This window comes from Brachyhypopomus gauderio, chromosome 5 (assembly GCF_052324685.1).
Source record: "Brachyhypopomus gauderio isolate BG-103 chromosome 5, BGAUD_0.2, whole genome shotgun sequence".
Classification (NCBI taxonomy): Eukaryota; Metazoa; Chordata; class Actinopteri; order Gymnotiformes; family Hypopomidae; genus Brachyhypopomus; species Brachyhypopomus gauderio.
The window spans coordinates 30,904,642-30,930,933 of NC_135215.1; the positions used below are offsets into that span (position 1 = coordinate 30,904,642).

Here is a 26,292-nt window from a genome sequence, read left to right on the forward strand (position 1 = left end):
ACTGTTACTTCGTGTCAGGTTTCTTTTTTTATATGAAACATTCTTAAGTGCATAAGGTCAGCTGACAGGAGGATGGAAGATGTGCAGAGCGTTTTATGAGGCCTCCGCAGTGGCAGGCGGTTCTGGAGGCTCCACACAGAACTATGATCAACAGCTCTTTGTGTGTGAGGCCGATGTAAGCGGGCCTGACAGAGCCAAAACAAAAAATGAGCACCATTTGACAAGTCACTCTCAGCCAGGCCTGAGACCAGAGCACAGACCAGAATCCACATGTGTCAAGCCTGTGAAACTCAGCAGAGCTGAGCGCGTGCTCACGCACATACGGTATCTATTCCCGTGTGAACGACCATAACTCATTACACCAGCAGTATCATACTTGACAATTTGATCAGCGATACCCGTTGCCTCCTAGGAGACATGGGAGTGTCGCAGTGGATGAGACCCATGATGGACGGGGTGTAAATTTGACAAGTGGTAAAAATGTTTTGACATTACCACAAGGTTAACACACTGCTGCTGCACCATCAACGCTGTGCAGTGCTGTGGCTAAACCTTGACAGCACGGCACATCTGTGAAATGGTTGTATCATAATACAACAATAGTCCGTCGCTCCAGCTGCCCTGATACGAGTAATGAAGTTTCCGTTTTAGTTTAATACCACATATTAATCTTCAAATACAACTGCACACATATGAAGCTCTGCCAAGCCACGGCCGACTGGAGTAATGGGGGAGAAGCCGACAGGCTACTGATACTGATATTCTTCGCTGTTTTGATTCTGTGTGAAAGGAACTTGTCTGGTGGCCAAAAGGCCTGTCCGCAGTCTAACGTGCCCGTCTACGCTTACAGAGGACTCCATGATAGAGGACGCAAGCAGAAGCTGAATGTAACCTAAACGCCAAGTAGATAAATAAAGAAAGGTTGAGAGGTGAGATGTCTCTAAAAGGAACCAGCTCCAGAACCAGTGCATGTGCATGTGACAAAAGATGCAATAACACAATAACCGGAACAGCGTTTTTGTGTGTTTACTGTATTCAATGTACATTCAACAGAGATTCACTTGCTCTTACGTTTGCTAAAGTCTGGGTTTTGTTGTAATCAGAAAAATGCAGTTAACAGACATTGAAATGGTTATCTTTATAGGAAGATTTTGCTTAAATATGTGCACCCTTCCCAACACACACACACATACACACGCACGCACACACAAACACACACACACATTGTATTATATGTGTTTGTGAGTAACTAAGAGAGAGAGAGAAAATATGAGATATTCTTGTGTAAGCCCTCTCCTTCAATAAATTAACATTCATGATCTCTTACTCAAACTTTCCATGGATGAACACATCGAATGTTTCAATTAGGAAATATATCAAATATCTATATTTGGGTTTTCCTTTTCACTGCGTGACATGCAAATTACTCATTTTCTTTCTTTCCTTTATATCTATGTGCAGTTACAAAGTGTTGATGTGAAAAATCTGGAATAGAATTTATTCCTCTATGACAGATAGTCAGACTCTCCGTGTATATTTGTTAGAAGCTTTTACGAAGATGAGTGTAGTTCTAAAAACATTTCCTTCTACTTAAGAGCACATTTCAGTGCCCTGCTGAGTAAACAGTTGAACGTGTATTTGATTTGCATCTGTATTGGGGTAATGAGAGTGTGCCCATCTCAGTATAAAATAGCCACTGACTGATCTAGGCTTCCTCAACACCTCTCACATGGGACACGTGCATCTTTACCCACAGACTGCAAATGAAATGACAAAAAATAAAAATACGCCAACAGTTTTGCTGATGATCTGAACATTTATAAGTGAATCTGTTTGTGACATCTCATGGGCAGACACAGAGCAAGACTGCAAGGAGAGGTGGGGGGGGGGGGGGGGGGTGAAAAATAACAGAAAACCAGCACAAGAAACATAAAGCAACTAACAAGGCAGATGTGACGACTTCAACTGAGAAACATCTCTTGGATGTGGTGTGCATTGGTCTAAAGCAGACTAATGTAAAGTGGGGTTTAATAGGAATAAGTAGGGAAAGAAGGGACAGGTGATCTGGTGCGTGATCAGGATCTGGATGTGCACAAGCTTGTTTGTCTGGCTGTTGCGTGACAGTAATCCCTCCACAGGGCCCCTCTGAAGCCCTGGAGCACAAGAGACTCAGCCAGCATGAAGCAAATGAATGAGAACGATGGGCTTTGGGTCCAGGATTCAGCTGTCACCCAGTTCTGCTCCTGTACCCCTCCCAGACCACCAAATATTGCAGCAGTGAACACCCTGCAGCCTCCTGAGTCCAGCAGGATGTTCACGTTCGATCCAGATCTCCCTTGAAAGTCCCCAGGACACAATGTGAGTTCAGGATGGGCTCATGGTATATGGGACTGGGCTTTGTGCTGAGTTGGTGTGATAGGGCAATTTGCTTTTCTGTTTTTTTGGAACATGGCCTGTAAGTCATAGAGCAGCTGAAGAGGGAGAAGAACGCTGGCTGTGTGTTGGCTTGTCTGGTGTTGGACCAGTCGGCACTCTGAAGAACCACAGCCGACCTGCAGGTACTGCAGATTCTTGGAACCATGAAGAGATGCTAGTTGCCCTTCACCAAGCAGCTCCATTCTTCACGTTGTTCATTTCCCCACTCTGTGGTTTTTCTTCACCGGCAAGAGCTTCTTTGAGTAGAAGGTGACAAGCCTCATGTTGGGCTTCAGCCTGACGGTAGAAGCATCCACCTCTACAGTGAAATAGTTGAAGGTCTTGAGTGTGGCTAAGGTCAGAGCAGAGCAGGGGCTTGTACCACAGAACTGAAGCACTGGATTAACCTCCTGCAGACACTGGGAAACCTCAGGAACCACTGGATTCATGGCACATCTGGGGTCTGGTCCAGTGCATCACTGGCTCGACCTTCCTGCACCACATCCATCTTTAGGCAATTTGTGTGGTGAAAAAAACTGCTCTGAGCTGCCAGCTGAAGTCAGGTTAGCTCTGCTTTATCTGAGAGTTGGTGGTCACCTGTGTGGCCCGACAATCCTTGGCCATCCCAGTGAGCGGGCTGACGACGAATGCTGGCTGATGTCCAAAATGTAGAGTGCACTCAACTAAGTTCTCGAGACCTTTAGGCTCACCATCACAAACCTCCTGCATGGCGATATGATAAACCTGCATAGCGAAACTCACGGCCGTCGCGGAACTCGTGGAGCCGTTGGCTACGGGAATCAGGTTCACCGAGAGAGCCTCCACACAGCTGGTCGGGCATCCTAGGCTTGCTTGGACCTGGTGGAGTTCCAGGTGCCGGGCTGCCAGCCCCTGTTATTGGCACCTGATAGCAGAGCCCTGCAGGCCAAGTGCCCCTGTGAAACATGGCTGGCTTTGCAAACACTCCTTCTGTTGGGCTTCGTATTGAGTGATATCTCAGACAGACGGAGAGCCGCAGGAAACCAACACAAGGAACAGGAAGCAACAGAGAACAAGGTAGATATGATGACTTCAGCTAAGACGCACCTCTTGTTTGTGGCATGCATTAGTTAGTCTGAAGGCTAATGCAAACAGTTGGGGGTAAAGACCAGCAGCAATAAATAGGGCAAGAGAAACAAGGCACAGGAGAAAATTATGCTAATAGGTTGGTGATCGGAGGCTGTGATTGATGGACATGTGGGAGCTAGTTGGTTTGGTATACCGTGGTATGACACTTGGCATCGTATGTGTTTTAAATAGACAATCCGGACAATCCTGCTTTAGTGCCGATGACCTGAGATTGAAAGTTGCAGTGATAATATTTGAGTTGGTAATAAACATTTGTATGTGATAGAGAGTAACACTAACTACATGCTAACCTAACTTTAACCAAGGGTGAAATTGATTTCTCATACTGGAACAGCTGCATGAACAAATCATCCAAACTCCACATTTAATCTCACTGGAAAACAGTGATGCTCTATTGGAAATTTTGAGCTTCAGTATTTGGCAGAAAGATTGTTGAGTCTAACAATATAGTACACGTAACATTTAATTTGTGTTTAAGGACCTAATCATTCCTTGTGAAGTACAATGTGAGATAAATTTGGATAAAAAAGCATTATTCTACACAATTCCTTTTTTTCCTTTTTGCATGTATATTTGCATGTATCTGTGTTCTTTTGCATTTGTGTGTGTGCCTGTGCACGTGCGTGCGCATGCGCACGTGTGTGTGTGTGTGTGTGTGTGTGTGTGTGTGTGTGTGTGTGTGTGTGTGTGTGTGTGTGTGTGTGTGTGTGTGGCATGTCTGGCTTGTTTGTGGTCTTTCTGTTAACAGACCTGCCTTCTAGTTCAGTGGCTTGGAACTCAATCCGTTCATTCAGCTCTTATCTCTACTTCCCCAGTGTTCTTCCACTCTGGATCACATACACTGTACAGAGGGCCATTTTGTCTCAGATACAGTATGGGGTGTTCTCAGGAACAACTGGGAGTTTTGAGGTTCTGTCACCATGTTCCTGGCACAGTAATGAGACAGGAGGAGCCAGAAATCTCCCCCCATCTAGAGATAAAGAAGTGCACTGGAGTTCAAGTCTAGATGTTTTAAGCCGCAGAACTGTTCTAATCAATGTATCTGAGTGGTCCTTGGCAAGGCGTCATACGTCCTGCTGGAGAGGGGTAAATCAATACAGATGTCCTAAGTTGCCTCTGAGGTCACTGGAGCAGAAAAAAAATGCTCATTTGACAAGCTGGCAGAGCTCTCTAGTGCAAACTGAAACAGCAACCGTGCAAATTAGCATTTGAAGGATTTTATGTGACTAAAACACAACTCCTCTACAGACTCATATTGAATCTTTATCCAAGTAGACAAAATGTGGCACTGGTGTTGGCACTATGTCCAGACCTTTGGAAAACCGGTTTTCTATCAGAAATGCATGGAGCAGCATGTGTAGCCAGAGGAATCAACCAGACAAAAAGTAATAGTGCACATGGCACTGATATGCATCTGCATATGTAGTTGGCCCACAAGCCCAAGTACTACGCAGAACATGACTGGACATTAAATGAGTCAAATTCAGTGGTGCATGACTGATAGTCTATATTCATATTCTGTCATTCCAGATTCATACGTCTTTGTTGCAAGCTGATCTGGGAACTTCAATTCCTAACATTTTTCAACCAGTCTGTGCCAAAAGAAGCTTTATCATAGGAGAATGCTGGTACTACACCAAATGGTCAAATTGTCTTCTCTGCTGAAGAAACAAACTCTTACATTCATGGCCGTTACACTCCTTGAGAATGAATTAATCCTATTAACTATTTGCCATAATAATTTTGTCTTCAAATTAGTGACAATCATTATTAGTACAAATAAAAATTTAAGACTGTTTGTACCAAAACAAAGATATGTAAATATGAGATGTATGAAGACTGTGGATAAGAAATGAATGAAGAAATGAATGATTCTTAAGCAGAAAATGGAAAATGTCTATAGGGGCTATGAGGTGTTCTACATTATGAAACAGAAAGCCTATATCCACTCTGAGGTTTTCCACACTATGACACAGAAGGCCTATAGGGTCTTTGAGGTGTTCTACACTATGACACAGAAGGCCTATAGGGTCTCTGAGGTGTTCCACAATATGACACAGAAGGCCTGTATGGTGTCTGAGGTGTTTCACACTATGACACAGAAGGCCTGTGGAGTGTCTGAGTTGTTCCACACTATGACACAAAAGGCCTATAGGGTCTCTGAGGTGTTCCACACTATGACACAGAAGGCCTATAGGGTCTCTGAGGTGTTCCACACTATGACACAGAAGGCCTGTGGAGTGTCTGAGGTGTTCCACATTATGACACAGAAGGCCTGTGAAGTGTCTGAGGTGTTCCACACTGTGACACAGAAGGCCTGTAGGGTGTCTGAGGTGTTCCACACTATGACACAGAAGGCCTGTGGAGTGTCTGAGTTGTTCCACACTATGACACAGAAGGCCTGTAGGGTGTCTGAGGTGTTCCACACTATGACACAAAAGGCCTATAGGGTCTCTGAGGTGTTCCACACTATGACACATAAGGCCTATAGGGTCTCTGAGGTGTTCCACACTGTGACACAGAAGGCCTGTAGGGTGTCTGAGGTGTTCCACACTATGACACAGAAGGCCTGTGGAGTGTCTGAGTTGTTCCACACTATGACACAGAAGGCCTGTAGGGTATCTGAGGTGTTCCACACTATGACACAGAAGGCCTGTAGGGTGTCTGAGGTGTTCCACACTATGACACAGAAGGCCTGTAGGGTGTCTGAGGTGTTCCACACTATGACACAGAAGGCCTATAGGGTCTCTGAAGTGTTTCACACTATGACACAGAAGGCCTATAGGGTCTCTGAGGTGTTCCACACTATGACACAGAAGACCTATAGGAGCTCTGAGGCGTTCCACACTATGACACAAAAGGCCTATAGGAGCTCTGAGGTGCGGAGGCTCAAGGCCTGTAGTCTGAGTGTAGATGTGGCAGATCCAGACGGCTCTCCTTGGTTTGGCATGCTTGATAAATCCATTTCCCTGGCCTGGTGTGGCCATTATTCCAGCTGAACCAGCTCCCACACAAACATAGCTATGCCCAGTGGCTTCTCTTATTTAGCTTTTGGTCAAGACTACTTAATAATATTTAAAAAGACAGGAAGACATATCTCCTATAGCACGGCCAACATTAAAGCGGGCCACTTTTCCCCCTCCTCTTCTCAGCAGTGCAGGGAAGAAGAAAGATGAGAGTAGATGGAAAGAATTAGATGCTATTCTGAATTCCAGAAAATTATTTTAAGGACATGTATTGACAATGGGTTTATGCCATTGCGGGAATAAGTAGACATATTTGGTTATTGGCCGCAAAATGAGGATAGGCCTAGATTTACATTTAGATTTGTGACATTTAAGAGATGTGCTTGTCCAGAGAGACTTTAGATGTGCTTTAGATGTCTTCTCAGAATGCTGGCCCTAGGGAGCACAAATAGGTTTTGTCAAAACCTGCCCTGAAACCAAGTTACTGCCAGAAATAAAGTCAGTGTTGAGACCTAGAGATAAAATACTGTACAAAGCTAAAAGACAACACAGGTATGCTTGGTTTTGTTTTGGTATTTGACTTCTAGGACTGCTGGTGCATTTGGGTATGTTATCCAATCAGACTAGCAAAAAAATGACACTGTTCATCTATAATCACTTAACCTATAACTATTTCTTTATTAATTACTGGGGATATTATTTAGTGTCTGCTATGAATTATTTAGTAACTACATTAAAACTAATATGAAGGGTGTGGAGTTACAAGAGTGATGTTTGAAAGTCTGGACACAGCAGCAGGTTCTCAAAGTTCTAGAGATATTTCTCTTGAAAAGGCATTTCACTTAAAAAAAAAAAAAACACAAAAAGCCATCTGCAAACACATATACAAGCATGACGTATGGCATAAAAGTACACGAAACTGACACATGTTGTCCCGACATTTGGACTCCATAAAATGGTGGTCCTTTGAAGTTTTTAATTAAACTAAATGAGAAATTCCCCACCCTGTGTCCACAGTGACAAACAATGTCATCTTTTTACAGGAATACATCAAAAACGGGCCTGCTTAAGTCACATGTGGAATTTTATATTGAAGTTCAGTCATACCGACGTCCATCTGGAATTAGTGGCCTTATTTTGAGGTTTTAGTACTGTGAAAAAGCCCTTTGTTCTAACATTTCTGTTTCTGTATGTCTCATCTTCAGAACTGAGGGACATTCACCAAACAATCCAGAACGACAGAAGAAGTGGTTACTATTTCATTTTGCATATATACACATGAAATACGATCTACGATTTTGAATGTTTATCATTTAATATGTTCACTTGGAACACCAGGAGTACCCTTACATACCCCAGTGTGGTACAGTATATCTGCCTCTAAACAAGGCTGCATGTCGGTGCAGATACATAGCCCCAAGCATTTTGATTCACAAAGACAAGAGATCTGGTTTGCTCCGGATGCAAACCAGGTGATATTGGCTAAGGACAAGCATTAACTTTTTAGATTACATTGATCATATTTGTTCATATTTGTAATCCTTTTAGATCACACGTAATTCGATATTTTACAGTAACAAATTATATGACCACAAGGGGGAGTATTCTTGATCGCGGCCCTCCGGAATAATTTAAAGATTGGTGAAGGGTACCCAGGCAGTATTTAAGCTATGTAAACAGCCCCAACCCCTGTATCCGAACTGCGACTTTAAGCGCCTCGGAGAGATAACAGTATTAACATATAATTTGATCACTAGCTGTGCAATAATAAATGCGTTTATACAAAAATTCAAAAGCTCAGAATAAGAGCAAAAGAAAAATTGAGGGCATTGCAAAGGCGATTTGACCTTACAGAAAATAATATTGCGAGCTATTAGTCTATTAACAGGCAGAAAGAAGGGACTCTGATGTCGTGACTGAGACACCTGCGATGCTCTTTTAATATTTTACATCAACTCTCGCTCTCTCTCTCTCTCTCTCTCTCTCTCTCTCTCTCTCTATCGCAAAGGCAGTTTTTTTTATCTTTCTTGGACACAATCGCTACCAAGAAAACATTTGATCAGAAACCGCCTACGTTCTCCCCTCCAAAAAAACTACGTTATAGAGCTAGCTTATTTTACTGGGTTGTAGATTTATGATAATAATCATACAGGAAATCACATGTTTATCATTTGTTCAGAAAATATGCAGAAGTACACGTGCTGCTCTAATGATGTTTCTCCACCCTGCGCATACAAGCCTGAAGCGTGAAGAAGAGGGGGCGTGGTTTAGGTTACCTGTCTCGACTACCTGCAGATACATGGGAAGAATTTAAGATGTCGTCAGTTTTCAACAAGCAGCAGTCGCTGCTCTTCGGGACATAATAGTCTACTGTCGGCATTCCTCAGGGAGATAGAGAGGAGGAGAGAAAGCCAGAGGGAACTTGAGAAGCACGACAGGTTCACCTGACGAGGCGAGTGGGAACATTGCTCTGGCCCCTTTGAAACAAAGAGCTCGGGCTCCTTCATTCCTCAGCTCTGCCGTTTTTATCCATTTAAAGACCGCATAGCATCCGTGATCTCTATTTTAAGTTATACTATGGGGCTCAGATTTCCGAAGCCTTCAAAGAAAAACAGAAAACTTTTTTTGCCAAACAGATACAACTGCTTTACCTGCGCAGGCTGAACTGTGGTGCCAATGTAAACCGGATTTCCTCAGTGTGGCCCGGGCACATCAATGTTTTCACCATGCCCAGACCCCTGAGACTGTGGATCTTTAACGTGCTGCTGTGCTTTGGCATCGTCTATTTGAGACTCGGGTGAGTTCCAGCATTAGAAACATTAAATTCACATTGAATACCATACATGACATAACCTCTTTGCATAACTGTTTATCAGTTGTTTGATCACTAGTAGTTTCAGACATTAATGTAATATATCTGAAATAGATGATACGTGCTGCGTTATGCACCTGTGCTCTGTTAACGTGGCTGAAATATTGGCGGTACCAGCCTGCTCAGTAAACTTGACACAGGAGTTTGGAACCGATATAGACTGGATTTTGAAGGTGTTACGCACATTTCGTAAACACTTTTCCCTGTTGTCAGCACACTTGAAACACACTGAGGTCAAATGACTAAATACGCATGAGGATGATCTGCTGTTTTGGCTCTGCCTCTCTGAAGTCTCATTAATAACGGCGTGTTGAGTTGTATTTCCACATTCCTTTACTCACACGCAGCTGCGGCGCGTTTTGCAATACCTTACCTTTATTCTCAGAGAGTGTGTGTGATTACAAGGGACAAGCTAAGCGAATATGAATGATTATTGTTCAACATGAAACAATTATGTATGCTATTGTTTAATAAAGTAACAAGGCAATTTACAAACGAGACATTTGGTTGTCCTTATGTAGTTTTATTATCCTAAATACATTTATGATTAAGGTTGTAGTTTGGCTGATTTTGTTTAGATCATTTTATTAATAATCTTTTGATGAAACATTAGGCTCGTGTAACCAGTGCGGTATCCCTGTGTGTGCATCACATGCCTTAAACACTTTTAAATCGTTTGGTCTGTTAACTGTATGCATTGTGTGCAGCTAGATCCTTTTGAATAACAGCTTATATAATCTTCAGCATGTCAGCAGATAAGCCATACAACTTTATGTAAAGGGAAGAGTGAAATAAACCTTAGCAGTTATCTCTGTGTTTTATCAGGCCAAACCTGTTTGCTTACCTACAGAACCACTACACCAGCTCTCCCTGATAGACGACAGACAGGCTTTCAGGTGCTTGTGCAGACAGATCATTTCATTCAGCCTGCAGGTAATCGTAGACCACTCTGTCTAAAAAGTGTGTCCTTTAGAAAACCATATACCAGCGCGCAGATTTATTTGTTACAATGATGCCGTCTGAATAATGCAAACATTTCACTGGAGTGAAAACACAGTGTTTCACATGGTAGTCAAATAACGGTAGCGAAACTGATGGTGAACGTCCAGAAGCTGCAGGCATGGAAACCCTGCACCGGTCACCCCTGCGTTCCCACTGGGGACCCTCCATTCAAACGGGCATGGGTGCAGTGTCAGTGTGGCCCCTTTGTGCGGGTGTGCTGCAAAAGTGGGCGGATAGTCGTGCCTCTGCCCAATGGCAGTCTCCAGAGAGAGGAGAGAGGCACTTTTTGCCATGCAAAATCCTTAAAACCATCATCATTCCAGCCTGGCAACCACACTGTAACAACCTCACCGCCGGGAGATGACAGACTCCATCTCTGCGATCGCAGCTCCACACAGAAGGTCCTGGGAGTTAAGAACCTCGTAGGACGTTTTCTCTACTGCGGACTCCGGCATTAAACTGGAAATCCGAGTTTGTCGCTTGTGGACTAAACGCAACGGGAATAAAAGGAGTTCACGTTTGTTTTTTTTCCTCTCAGTCCATCAGAAAGCGGCTGTTCACTCAATGTCACCATGATCCTCTTCTCATCACGCAGTGTGCTGCTGTCAGTCTACTACCCGCAGATATTCCTCATCCTTACCAGCGGTAGCTACCTGTAAGTTGAGAATACATTTGGAGTCGCCCACCTTGTAAACATTTGTTTCAGTGTAGAGTTGCTTTTTTCGTTGTAAACAGGCTTTAATCGTCTATCTAACATTTGCCTTTTGAAACGGCAGCATTTGTCAGTATTGCTCAATTACACATATTTTGTCAGACGCTGACAGAAATATAAGTCAAAGTAATTGTCCTGTGCACACGCTTCACGTCAGTCTGATGCACGTGAGAGTCAGTAAGATTAGACGTTTTAGTCGGTGTAAAAGCTTCAGTAAATTTGTCTTTCCTAACGTAGGACATTCGTAATGACCTGTCTTTAAATCACGCTGGCAAGGTAATTCAACCCCTGTTAGTTTGATAAACTACACCAGCGACTCAAAGGTCTCAGGCAGGATCCTAAAAACATCTTATGGCCACTGAGTGGCGGAGATGTTCAGGAAGATTCAAAGCGCGTGTACATTTGAAGACCACGTTGCTTCGCACAGGTGGCATGTTGATCTCTGACTTCTGCAAACTGTAGAGTGTTGGTGATTTACATAGTAAAGTTGTACATATAATAGCTCGAGACTACTGGATTAACATGACATGAGACATGTTGAACACACACACACACATACAAACAGACAGACAGACGGACAGGTAGAAAGTTGTTGTAAAAATGCCATTTTGGCATTTTCATGAATAATTATGACACAATAAGCTCTGATTTTAACGCCGGAGACCCCAAACCCGATGCTAAAACAGACGTGGGTTTTGGCTGCAGTGGGTAGGTCTATGTATAGCTTTGGTTTGCACGTTACAAACGACATACCATTGTTTGTTTTTACAGTTTAAACATTCTTTATTCGTCATATAGTACATTTAATACATTTATGGAAGAACTCCTGAGAGGGTTATAAAAAGTAAGGATGTGGTTTCTTTTTTATAATCGCCCTCCAATTCTTACCCGCGTATTTTAGGAACTTTAGTCTACGACGGAATTAGGTGACGGACTTAGTGGGTGGCAGGAGGCCTTTCCCCGGAGAATACTGCAAATACTGCCTTATTTATGAGCCACTGAAACAGCAATTTTGGAAATAAATTTAAAAATACGTTTATTAGATCAGAACCAAAATCACAAGGGAAAACAATGGCAACAGCCTGTAGACAATCAAATTCTGAAATATTCAAAGATCTTTGTGAGGGACGCTGTGACGTTTATGGTCAGAAGTTGGATACAGAGGAACGTGATGCAAATTGGTTAATTTCTGTGATGATCGTCGTGTCAATATAAGCCTCCTATTGTTTATACAAAGTGGTGTGTTTGTGAGTGGCTCTGATGCTGAGAGAAGCCATTCTACAGCATGCACGTTACAGTACACCTGTATAGGCATAGTCCTAATTTGTTATTCATGAAATAATAAAAACTCTATCAGCATTTACATATTTATAAAATACATGTATTTTACAAATATAGTTTTATCAATGCAAAATAAACATTCCAGCCCCCTTTGTAAGTGCAGAAGTCCAGTAAATTATAGGAGCACAGAGAGGCTGTGAGGTTGAGATTTGTTAGTTTCCCGTAAGCATCTGGTGCCAGCCAGTACGTCTTGGTAGTTCTGAGGTTGTTTCAGTAAGATTTGTTTTAAGTGGAGTGAACTGCATGATAGCCGGAGCCAAGCACACAGAGAACATTTATTTTCTCTTGTATAAATGTAGAGTGCATTTACTCGTCTGCAGGATTATTTATGCGTCATTTACCAGGAAGTCATACTCATATTTGAAATCTTCCTCACAGTATAGCTCTGATTTATTTTGCTATATTTTCCATCAGCAACAATTAAAGTTACACTCTAGATCATCTAATTTTAGATGGTTGGTCAAAGCAGGCTGTGTTTGGTTTTTTGGTCTTACATAGATAGATGTGATGTACCATTCATTATGAGAATGCTGATCCCAGAATGTGCAAAGGTGAACAAAATGTATATAATTGATTTTGTTTACTCATATATCGTTAGTTTAAGTTTGCCAGTATGGAGAACGACACAAATTAGAAAACTAAAATATTACAAACATGTTTATCATACCTTAAGAAAATATACATTTAGCATGTATAAGCAACTATGGCAATGCATCATGAAAGCAACAGCTAAAGTGCTAAATTTTTTAACTTGATTCAACACCCATCCATCCCCATCAGAAGACTGTGTTTTCACACAGCAACTGCCTGGTTCTTCATTTCTCTTCATCAGACACAAAACCTATGAACCAAGGACACTTTCAGCACATGTGAAAACCCGAGCTACATAGTCCTGCCTCTTCCACTTCTGTGTGAGAGGGCAGAGATGGTGAGGAGAGCTATACTCACGAGGGCTTCCTGAACGTCTCACTACGGGACTGTGGCATTGTCAACAAACAACTGAGGCTCCACGCAAAGGCAGGGTGACATCACCACAGACAAGCTACACCATAATTATCTGTAGGCCCTCATTATTCCATTTGTCTACCTATCCATAACCTGGCCTGAGGTAGACAGTCTATTTTCAGCTTGTTTAACCAAAGTCATTGCTAAGACGACATGTTAGTCAGTGCATTATAGTTGCTGGAATGGAAGGATGCCATAATACATAGCCGTAAGTGGTCTCCAAATAAACAAGAAGAGGGAGCAGTCCATTTGTCTGAGAAGCAGACATCGCTACAAAACTTCAATTTCTATATAATTTAGAAATGCTTATTTGTAAATGAGTTTAAAATGACTGTTGCAGAGTGTGGCTCTCGCAGTTTGATTTGTGTAAGTAAGCAGAAGCAGTTGACCTCAATTCACTAGACAAGGCAATAGAAGTTTGTGTTTTTAAGACAAATTTTGAAGTTTCTAGAACACACAGTTCAAAGTATATTGATGTCAACATACAAAATACACAGCACACAGAAATATTTAATGAGAAGTTACTTTTTATTTTCAGTACTTAATCAGAATTTTTGAATGCACTTTTCCTAGTCAGTCTTATTTAATCTTTATATGTGATGCATCTCTTTGTCATTGAAGGCACGTCTTCATACATTATCTGTAGATCTTTATTGCAGACAGCAGCTTTAGTTTGATGATGATGATGATTATATTATTATTTATTATTTATGCTTTATCATGTACACATAAATATTATGGAATCACTGTCACTTCCTCTGTATCTCTGTTGGTGTGGGAGACCAAGTGCCCTTCGCCCCTTCTTGTTTGTATGTGAAATTTAAAGCTTACAGAAATGGGCTCTTGCTTATGATACACTGATAGAACATCAGTGCTGCATATCTGGACTGCTCTTCTTCTGCACATAATATTTATTGGTTCTATCTGTTTGGCTTCAAAAATGGAACTAGGCCTTGATGTAGTAGTGCACAGAACAGGCTCAGAATCCTTTTCAGTGATTTGTGGTAATGACTGCCATAGCTTGGTGGTCATACAGTTCATTAAAACTGTTGTCTCATTCAGCACAGGACACTGGGATCTCTATGGCGTCTTTGAGATTTGCCTCAAATTGCAATTCAAAGAAGGAATTCAAATGTCTTTGGTTTAAATGTTTCTTTTTCATTATTCCCAAGGGATGTTGGTTGACCCTATTGCATAAAGAAGAAATTTCTTTGGACTTCCCATGAAAGAGGTCATAACAAAAGCTATGACAGTCACCACAAAACCTGTCTAACTGCTCTTACTGTAACTAGTTTACAACTTTCATATGTATTTGTGGGTATTCCTTCTCTTTAGAGCAATGGGGTCCTGTCACCTTTTTGCATCTAGAAAATCAAACACTTCTACCTGCTCTCATGGCAGAAATGAAGGGATGTAATTTGCTGAAGAAACAATACATACAAACACTCTTTGGGATCTCATCTCAGTCTCTCTAGCACATGTGGTTTTGCATTTACGAATAATTCTTAAGCCTTTGTGGACACGGAAATGCAACCAAAGCCGACCCGAGTCAACCAGATCCTATTTCCAATGAAAATTTGCTCCCATAGTTTTTCCACTTTCATGTGTTTTGAAGGGGGGGGGGATCCCTATGCCGTGACTGGCCCCCCTCTCTCCTTTGCACATTGGTTGTCTTTTTGCCGACACACAGCTTGCATGCTGCAGCCTGTCTTGCTTATGGTGGAGTCCTCAGTGGTCGACGTCACACTTCAAAGCTGGCATGTGCCTCCATGGGTTTTTATGGTTCTTGTGTCTGACATGTTTGAAAGACATGTATCTGCATGGGTTACACAGCTGTAAACAAAAGACATGTATCTGCATGGGTTACACGGCTGTAAACAAAAGACATGTATCTGCATGGGTTACACGGCTGTAAACAAAAGACATGTATCTGCATGGCTTACATGGCTGTAAACAAAAGACATGTATCTGTATGGGTTACACGGCTGTAAACAAAAGACATGTATCTGCATGGGTTACACGGCTGTAAACAAAAGACATGTATCTGCATGGGTTACACGGCTGTAAACAAAAGACATGTATCTGCATGGGTTACACGGCTGTAAACAAAAGACATGTATCTGCATGGGTTACACGGCTGTAAACAAAAGACATGTATCTGCATGGGTTACACGGCTGTAAACAAAAGACATGTATCTGCATGGGTTACACGGCTGTAAACAAAAGACATGTATCTGCATGGGTTACACAGCTGTAAACAAAAGACATGTATCTGCATGGGATACAAAGCTGTAAACAAAAGACATGTATCTGCATGGGTTACATGGCTGTAAACAAGACATGTATCTGCATGGGTTACATGGCTGTAAACAAAAGACATGTATCTGCATGGGTTACACAGCTGTAAATAGAAGACATAACTGCATGGATTACACAGCTGTAAACAGAAGAAGTGTATTCACATGGGTTATACAACTGAAAACAGAAGATGTATCTGCATGGGTTACACAACTGTAAACAGAAGGGCATTGCATTGCCCTTTCATACTCACAAACTGTGCCCAAAATACCCTGCACACACTGGAGTATGATTGTCCCAATTCTACACTGAGAAAAAGAATGATAATTATTAGACGGATGAGTAGAATGCTGAGTAGAATGGTGAATAGAATGATTATTAGAATGATTAGAATGCCAAGTAAAATGATGATCAGAATGATCAGTAGAATGCTGATTAGAATGAGTAGAATGATGAGTAGAATGATTATAGAATGATGAGTAGAATAGTGAGTAGTATGATGATTTCTGAATCTGAAACTTTAGCTCAATAATCAAACGGCACATCACTGAGTGTGGTGTGACACAGAAATGCTAGCATAAATAATTATGAACTGTGCATCATAAGGTGCTACATAACTGTATTTTTGGCTTTCTTTAGTTGAATGAACACCTGTCATTTTCAATGACATCTTACAGCATCAAGCAACAGGTCTTCAAATAATGAATACTTGAGTGACACTTTCTAAATATTTCTTAAATTAATGTGTGTAAAGATAACAGATATCTGTAGTTTTCAAAGGCTACAAATGGTACATGGATCTCCCAAAAATAGCTATGGAAGCTATTATAGACTATGGAATCCCACTTCTAAATTTGAGAAGCAGAGATTACAAATAGTGTTGTGTCTGTGGCATGCCTGGAATTGTTCAGATCTGGACACAATTCCAGCTATGTTACCTAACAATTAGTATTCAAGCCCAACTTTAACAGAGATCTATGCCAAACACCGGTGAACCAATCTCATCAATAAACAAAATGTAATATTATGCTTTGATTGGTCTGACATGCATTGTCAAATACTTGTCCTTGATACTTTCTAAAACATGTTGTGTAAACAACTTCTAAACATCTTTCAGGAGGTTGTGTTAGTGTAATGAAGCCCATGCTTCCCTTTATTAATCACTAGTACACTGGCATGAAACATTGCAAACAGTGAATTTATTTGCAAGCATGAAGAATCTGCCTCCTGAAGTTAATTGTTGGGTACTTTAGTTTGTTAAAATTCTGAATCTGAATATATAATAAAATGTAAATCATGTTGAATTATGCAAAAATACATTTTGTACTTATATATACTAAATATATATTTGTATACCCAGGTCGTTATACTAGTACCATACATGAATCATACATATTCCTGTAGTTTTTCTTTTCTTTATTTGCATTCATTTGTGTTTTTCAGCTGTGTGTAATACTCAAGCCATCCTTCCCATGAGTCTATTCTAACAAGCTTTATGTCTGGTTTTCTTCTCCTTTAAGGGCCCTTTCCTCCGTGGTGGCCCTGGGTGCCAACATCATCTGCAATAAGATTCCAGGCCTGGCTCCTCGCCAGAGGGCCATCTGCCAAAGCCGCCCTGACGCCATCATCGTGATAGGAGAGGGCGCGCAACTGGGCATCAATGAGTGTCAGTACCAGTTCCGCTATGGACGCTGGAACTGCTCAGCACTGGGGGAGCGGACCGTGTTCGGCCAGGAACTCCGAGTAGGTCAGTCTGTGCTAAAGACTATTCTTGTACCCTCTTGAAAGAGAGCTGGTTCAGTCGGAGATCTCGAACAATGATGTGAAGTAGAAGAATCGCAAACCAGAGCAATTGGTCAATTCAGTTTTTGCAGCTCTCAACATGCTGATAAAGATGGGTAAAGAACAAAGAACTGGTCAGTTTGATGTTTTTATCCTGTTTGAACATTTTTTTTTGCTGTGGGGTTTTTAGGGCTATACTCCCTCAATGAGAGGCAAAGTGAATTTCAGTAGGTATCCACAGCTCTGCTGTAGCATCATGTTGCTGTGTTCATAAAGTTGTGTAGAGGAGGAACAAGAACATGCTTGATGACAGGGACAGCAGGAAATTACAGTGACAAAAGCAAAAAACTGAAATGGACCTGAAGCAGAGATATTAGGGACAGAAACCCAAGTTACATACGTGTTCTAATCATGCCCATTATTTGAACTTCACCTGCTTGCAAAACCATGTTTTGTGCATTTGGTGTGATTGATATAGCACTGTCTTATACCAGCATATATTCGTGTTTACTGAAATGGCTTCAACTCTTTTGATGACTTGACTGTAAACACTTTTGGTAAATAATATAAAAGAACAGCAATGGTACTTCTGTCCTGAGATCCTGACTAGAATCTTTGCAAGTATTTATAATCTTTAAAGATTAATTGTTGCTTCTCTCTCCTCTCTCTCTTTCTCCTCTTTCCTGTATCTCTCCTTTCTCTGTCTCTCTCTGCTTCTTTCTCTTGTTCCCACTTTCATATTTATACAGTCAAAATGAGCTACAACCCAACAAACATTTACATTGCTTTTGTTCAGAGAAACATTCCAGAGATTGTGTGCAGGGGTGCTTTTTTATATATATTTCCTTCCATTCAAGACTATTTTGTTGTCGTTAGAATGTGGTCAGTCTGCACATTGAAGCCAGTTGCTCTGTTAACTATCATTGCTTTTTCAAAGGATTTACTTGACTCAGGCTTCACAAAATGCATTATACTTAGCAGTAATTTTTACACTTTTGTGGTGGATCTTTGAACAAAACAATTTATAGTTGCTTACTTTTTTTTCTAAAACCTATGATGGTATTCTCATCTTGCAAATGCACAAAATATTTATAGTGACTTGAAGTGAAATGTACATTTTCAGTTCCCTTAATGTGCTGCATACAGGTCTCAGTGTGAGTTTTTTTGTCTTTTGAAATATAATATGCATTAACACTAGTGTCTTTTTTATAGTAACTTATAACTCATTATGTATTTACTTTTTTATTTTACCTTGAGGAATATTATTAAATATTTAATTTGAGAGAAATGTTAAGTGTTAGTGTTAAATGTTAAGAAATGTTAGTTACAAAAGTTAAGTGTAACTATCCCATAGTGTGACTAACCACTACAACAACAAATGTCATTTCCATTTCAGAGCTTTGGTAAAAGCCTTTGTGGTGGTTTCACTTGCTTTGACTTCGGTTCTTCTGCTGGTCTGGTCCATCCTTGCTTGCTTGTAATTCTGAAATAATTGCTTTTGGATTTCAAATATTATTGTCTAATGCAAAACTGTGAAACTTCGAGTATTATCACATGAAGTGCACTAAATCTCCTTTATAGCTGCCTTCAAAGAAAATATTTCTCTAAATATCCTGAATGTTATTTTTAATGTCAGTATAACAAGTAAACAATTTATTTTGCATCAATACTTTGATTTTTCAAAAGTTAGAGTTCAGTTAACTAAACAGCTGATTTGCTTTCTCCTTAGTCACTCTGAGTCAGCTTGGAGACTCTTTAGCTATTGCACGCAGGCTTTCCAGTGCAACACATTAATAGCTGGGCTATTGAGTATTACAGAGCCTCCAAAGATTTCATTCAGGGAAAGATTCTGTTTCAGAAAACAGGCCGGTAATCAGATTCACGTTTCAGTATTACCCCATATAATAAAAAGATCTGTGGAAACGGTAACCGAAGAGCCTCCGTAAGTTGCAGTTGAAAGACAAAACTAACGCAAAGATGAAAGTGAAAAGCAGAATGAAAATGTGGTTTGAAAGTGGATGTGTGCTCAGCTATGATAGTAGGTAGCAGACTATTTATTACTACTTAAAATAGAGTTCAGAAAAAAAAGATTTTTGTTGTTATGGAACACAATGAAACTAGTATCCAAGATCTGCAGTTATTTCATGAACTTACGGCTCAAAGCTTTAACAAGGAATACTATAAAGTAAGTGCCTAAGAATATATTTTCAGCCCAATCAGTAAATATCTAGCATGTCATACATAGTAAGTGTTGTGAAGCTCTGAAAAGCATCCTGAAATCTTGTTGTGTTTAGATTGGGACTAAAACTCTAAAAGTCAGGCTCTTCCAGTCTCCTTTACACAATGGACGTGCTGAAAGAGAGAAGCACTCTAACTCTTCTGCGTTTACCTTTCTGGTCTGTTTGTCATCCAGGTGATTCAGTATGTTCATGTGAATAGAGTTTGTCACTAATCTCTGAGAAAAATTGCCTAAGTTCAAACTTGTGCTGCCCTGACTAACTTCACAGAGGGGCTGCTCGTACAAAAACAAAATGAGTTTTACATTTATTTCACATTTGCACTAAAAGCACAGGGTGTGATTAATTTGGCTATTTAAGATCAAATCCATCAATTTATATGTATTCACTACAAGAAACATTTCACTCAAGTGTTTTTTTGTGAATTGGTTTCTCACAATACTGCATTTAGTCAGAAAAGAGAGAGCTCAAACACATGAGCATACACACATCCAGTATCTATGCTACATTGGTTAGTGAAATTGGCCTTTCATCTTAGGGGCCTGAACAGATAATTCCGTGAGGACCAAGTTAAAGACTGGGGAGTGTGTGGCTGTAAAGGTATAACACATGCGAGTGAGCTTGTATTGGTTGTTCATAGCTGTATTATGCACCTGTAGCTCTGCTCCAACGGGGAGAGAGTTATGCAGAGGAAACTGGCCAGGAATGGCACGTGCTTCTCCTTTTGTTTGGATTATGTTATATTAATGTCTATGTTAAAGTTACACAACTAGTAGAAGACTAGTCTTTACTGGCACCTTGCTCACTCAAGGATCACAAGAATGCATTTCTGTTAATATTAACATTTGCAAATAACTTTATGATAAACTGGTATTGTTTAAAATATCTTTAGCAGTTTAACTTAATTACTTTAATGTAACATGATGTTAATTTTCCATTAATCCTACATGATATTGCAATGGTCATTGTTATGTCTCTTCATGTGCTACTGTCACTGAAAATGACATGAATGTTCAGAATACCGCAGGGTATGATATGGTGGCAGCCAGCTTTAATGATAACCCAAATTGAGCAACTTTACACTTTTTTTTATTTTGGGTAATTTCAATGGTACCATGCACTCCTTGTCTTTCTGCAGATTTGATGCTAGGAGATAGTCCTGAACTCTCTCTCTCTCTCTCTCTCTCTCTCTCTCTCTCTCTCTCTCTCTCTGTGTGTGTGTGTGTGTGTGTGTGTGTGTGTGTGTGTGTGTGTGTGTGTGTGTGTGTGTGTGTGTGTGTGTGTGTGCATGCTTGCGTGTGGCTGTATATCAAGAGGTTGTGGTGCACCACAGTGTTCACCATGTAAATGCTATTTACCATTTGCATGGAGTAGAATGACACAATTTTCATATTTCTGCAGTAAAAATAACCAGTGTTGCCAATGCTAAGATTTATATCTTTTGGTCTTTGTTCTTTCTTCTGAATATAATCTGCAATTTTTAAATTGAAAATGTAAATGATATACTTTGTCTCCCCAAGGACATGGACACAGTTCACAGGCAAACTAGTAAAAATCATTACCCTGTGTCTTTGAGGTTATACTTTCACTGTGTGTCAGTTGTTCCTGTCACCCTGATTATAATAGTATTATTTGACAATTTTTAAAAAGATTGCAGATTTTCATTTGAAACCATTGAATAGTGTCCCAGTCTTTTAGACTATTGTGGTGAAAGTAGACGTTTAAATAATGTCAATGTAATAGCTTCACAAAATCTGCAAATTACTGTCTGCTGAAATTTTACAATAGACAGCAACTCTTTCACATGCCACATCTCATGGGCATGTGGTTTAATTTATGCTTGTTCTGGGTTATATTTTAAGTTGAATAACTAAGGAGAAATCTCATTTGACAACTCTTGGCTTCCTTTCAATTGAATTGGGATGTAGACACTCAGTTGGGACTGTTCATGACTAAGATCAGAAACATTATTGCTTCATCTTTAAACTTTTAACTTTCTGATGCTGGTCCTCTTAGCCAACACAGCTATTCAGATGGGAGAGCAAAACCTCAGTAATAACAATGTGTCTGATAATCAGTAGCCTATACTGATCAGACTTTGACTGCCAAAGGGCTTGCAGTCCTGTTTCTGTATGTGTAGAGAACTTTCCTCAGACAATCAATAAATTACCAAAATTTGTGTATTCATTCAAGAAGATGTGCTTGAATCTTTCTAGTAAGCGGCCAGCAAAGTGTTTATTTGAATTTTATTAAAATATGCAAATGTGTTATTTTTCTTATTAGTCGGATTTTATCTGCTTGCTCATAATCTAAACTGGATATATATGTCTTCTAATCATCTGTACATTTAAACAGAGGCCATCTAAATACATTGAAACACTGGTTCAGTAGCTCAAATGTAACATTTAAATTTTGTGTTGGATGACATTAATATTGACAGAAACTCTATAATTCTATTGCTGCGTACTGTAGGCTACATTTTCAATATGGTCTTTCAATACATTAAACCATAAAGTGGGTGAATGTTTAGTTGTTCTTGGCTGATAAGTGTATGAGTTTTTGTCAAGCTTACACTTGTCAAAAGTGATATCAGTGTTAAGGTCAGCATCAGCAGAGAGTTGAATACTTTGTATTGGTTTATCTCTATGTACTACAGTGTGATGTTAGCTGAGCTACCAATGATGTGAATGATGGTGAGGCGTAACATTTTCATGGTTTCTTGTCTAATATCACTGGATATGGGCATGAAATGGTAGCATCGTTTGGCAATAGTGAATTTAGCAATGGAAGGTTGGACTTAGCAACAGGTGCAATAGAGTTAGTGATATCAGCTTGACCAGGGTTGCCAACTTTTCAAGATCGCTTGGAGTGAGATTTGAACCTGGAGGGGGTGGCGAGTGTAAATTGTCAAATTAAGTATTATATCGCGATCGATCAATCGCCAGTGGTTGGCGCCAGAGTGAACTAGTAACACACTGAATCATAGATGTGGATCAGAGGTAAATAAACTAGAATTTTTTTTTCGTCGTGAGAAATCGGAAGTGTGGCGTGAGAGCGTGTGAAGACAGTCAAATGCGTGTGTCTCACGCTCAATGCGTGAGAGTTGGCAACCCTGAGCTTGACCAATATTTGTAAAACATGTTTATGAGTACCAGATGAAAGCAGTACCAAAATCTGAAATGCTTTTGGTCTTTGAAATGAAAACATGTTGGTGTGAATTGGTATGGAAGCAAACAACTACCCAACTTGAAGCAGAGGAAGGACATTTCTGCTGTTTCCAATACAATCACATAAATGGTGTGATTCAAAACACAAGACAATCACATAACTGGTGTTATTCAAAACTCACTACATTTATTTGGAATAAATATGAGTGGTCAGGACTACTTGATAAAACATTTGTCACCTCTTGCATACTGCAGCCTTATGTCACATTAGCATTACAATGCATTACATTAGAATCATAAATTATATATTGTGCGGCTCTAATGTTCACAGTAAAGTTCAGTTGCATTTCAACAGCTGGTTTGCATTTCAAAAATAGCCATTTGATTATTTTCAATATTAGCCATGCCGTGGAAAACAAAGAAATTTGGAGCACCAACAAATTACAAAGTCATCATGCAATAACACTTATCAAACATTAATGCACATGAAACAGATAAACACAATAAATGAGCCATCCACTGAAAGTGAAAATTAACATACATTTAAACATACATGAAAGTATCTATAAAATCTATAAAAATGAAAACATTTAAACAATGAAAAGAAAAATGTTTCAGGCAATTACAGATATTCACTTTATTTTCAATTACACTGATAGCTTGAATCACACTGCATTCTACCAATTTTGCATTTATAGAATATTACAGGTTTAATAAACCAAATATGTTTTCTCTTAGGTCAGTGTACTGTGGTTTGCATTAATATCTGATTCTGTGAATGCAAACCCCAGTATGTATTCTTATCAGTGAAAACTATCATGGTTAAAACATTAAAGTGAGTTTTTTCTTACCTGCCTCAAAACACAAATTTAAGCCATTAAAAAAACAAAACTTTCTTTACATATTTGACAAGTTCTGTCAGATTTCCAGATGTTACAGTAAGGTAAGACCACTGAACTGGGTTTGATACAGTGCCCATGATGACCCCACTGAAAGCGCTTATAATGTATGTCAGCATTAGAACTGGACCATGGAACAATAGAAGAAACTCTCCAGGTCTGATGAATCACATTTTAACATGGTGTGGGTGACTGGGTGTGTGGGCTTCACTTACCTGAGGAAGAGATGTACTATGGAAGACGGTAATCCGGCAGAGGCAGTGTGATGATTGGTGTAATATTGTGCTGGGAAATGAGGGGTACTGGCATTCATGTGGATGGTATTTTCACAACTACCTAAACATTGTTACCAAACAAATACCCCTTCATGGCAATTGTATTCTCTAATGGCCATGGCTTATTTCAGCATTGATATTGCACATTGCCACACTGTAAAAATCATTGAGGAATGGTTTGAGGAAAATGACAAGGAGCTCAAAGTGTTGACTTGGCCTCCAAATTCTCCTGATCTCAATCCTATCTCTGGTTTGTGCTGGAAAAACAATCCCAATCCAACAAGGCCCCATCTTGCAACTTACATGACTTAAAGGATCCAGTGCTAACATCTTGATGCCAGATATCACAAGACATTTTCAAAGGTCTAGTGGAGTCCAAGCCTGAGTGGCTCAGAGTTGTTTTGGTAGCATGAGGGGGACATAAACAATATTTGGCAGAAAGTTTTAATGTAGACTTGTAGTGTGCAAGCACCAGCTTTGTATTGCAGACTTGCAGTGTAGTAATGTAGACACCATTTTTTATGCAGCCAAACCAGTAATTAGACATAATGGCTATTTTAGTTTATTTTACATGATCATAATATATGAAACAATTAAGGTTTTACAATGAGGGTAAAGATAATAAATTGATTAGCTCATAATGTTCTCTGCTTTACTGCCTGTTACTGGAAAATGGATCCTTTGGAGAATATGAGGAAATATTTCTCTTAAAGTAGCAGTGTTTGCACTTGGGAATGGCTTGGCCACAGCAAGTTATTATTGTCGTTGTGATTTTCATAATAAAAAGATTAATCTTCAGATAGGGAAAGAAGGCCTGCAGATGGAGATGGAGATCCAGATCTGTTTTGCCTCTTTCCATTTATCTGTGTGATGTTTATCTGGATTATGTTTATCTGGATGGTTCCATTTATCTGGATGAAGTTTTTTAACAGGTACACTAAATCAACAGCTATTTGTCATTGCTTCTTTGAGCTATGCTTGCATGCTTAGGAAAGGAACAACTGTACACCAGTGCGGCACAAATCAAAATTTTTTCTTAGAAAGAGATTTCACCATAATGCAATGTTGCATAATTTGGTTATTGCATAACTCCATAAACAAAGGGTAATTTCCAGTAAACAAGTTGTTTTTAAATATGCCTTTGTGAGTAAGCAAGAGCTTATCAGATGGTGCCCTTTTAAGATGGCACTATGGAGTTACTGAATTGCTCTAATCAGTGCAGTTATTCCTGCCTTTATTGGGTCTACGTTTGAATAAGTGCACCCTATAATTTACTTTCCTCCTGGAAGAGGAACACATGGCTGTTTGGAATTCTGGAGATCCAATTCTTTAGGACACAAGTTATCTGCTTGATATATTTCCAGTCAGCTGGAAAGTTATTGTGCTAAGAGTTTGGTTATGGTTTGTTGGGCATCTACAGAAAAACAGCAGTTCAGGCAGGCCTGGGAGTATACAGATGCATGTCTTTATGGTAGGTAAACCTATCTGTCAGCCAAGAAATGCACTGCTTCTAATAATGTGTTGACTAAATACAGGGAATTGATGTTTCCCTTCAATACTGAACTGAGACATATCAGTGCTGTGTTCACGGTCCCTCTAATACTGAACTGAGAGACATCAGTCCTGTGTTCACTGTCCTGGTAGTAGGTGCATATATCTTACAGTGTGTAAATTAATTATCTTTTGGTAACATTGTAATAATTGGTTGGATATTTATACATGTGGATCCACACCATTGCCTGTGCAATGGCAAGCGTTACACAGTTCCTCTTTTGCACAGTAAAGATCTTGGGCCTTCCAGAATGTCCAGACTGCCATTGCTCATTTCTGGAACTAAATGCCTTTCATTTTAGTTTCAGTATAGCTGCTGAATAATTCAGTCAATAATTCAGTTAGTCAACTACTACTATTGTTTACCACCAGAGGTGGGGACTCGAGTCACATGACTTGGACTCGAGTCAGACTCGAGTCATTAATATTAAGACTTTTGACTTGACTTGAAAAAATATTCAGAGACTTAGACTTGACTTGGACTTTTACACCAATAACTTGGGACTTGAATTGGACTTGAACCTGTTTACTTGCAAAGACTTGATTTTTTAACCCCAAATCTAAATTTTAAAACGCATATTAATATTTATAAAGTGTGCCCCATTAATTTCATTTCCGTCCTTCTGATGCAGACCGGTCCTC

General features: G+C 39.9%; 1 protein-coding gene across 3 annotated transcripts in view; it reads left to right on the plus strand.

The window, feature by feature from the left end:
• Window positions 1-8,771: 8,771 nt before the first annotated feature.
• Window positions 8,772-26,292, plus strand: part of wnt7bb (wingless-type MMTV integration site family, member 7Bb) — a 30,689-nt gene continuing 13,168 nt past the window's right edge. Inside the window, exons 1-3 of one of the 3 annotated variants that reach the window (XM_077007060.1) lie at window positions 8,772-8,961; window positions 9,146-9,306; window positions 17,260-17,486. In XM_077007060.1, the coding sequence (XP_076863175.1) occupies window positions 9,236-9,306; window positions 17,260-17,486 (298 nt within the window). In that variant the 5' untranslated portion in view covers window positions 8,772-8,961; window positions 9,146-9,235. Of the gene's footprint in view, window positions 9,307-10,589; window positions 11,039-17,259; window positions 17,487-26,292 lie in introns of those variants that run through there. The other 2 variants (XM_077007059.1, XM_077007058.1) reach the window with 2 other exon arrangements.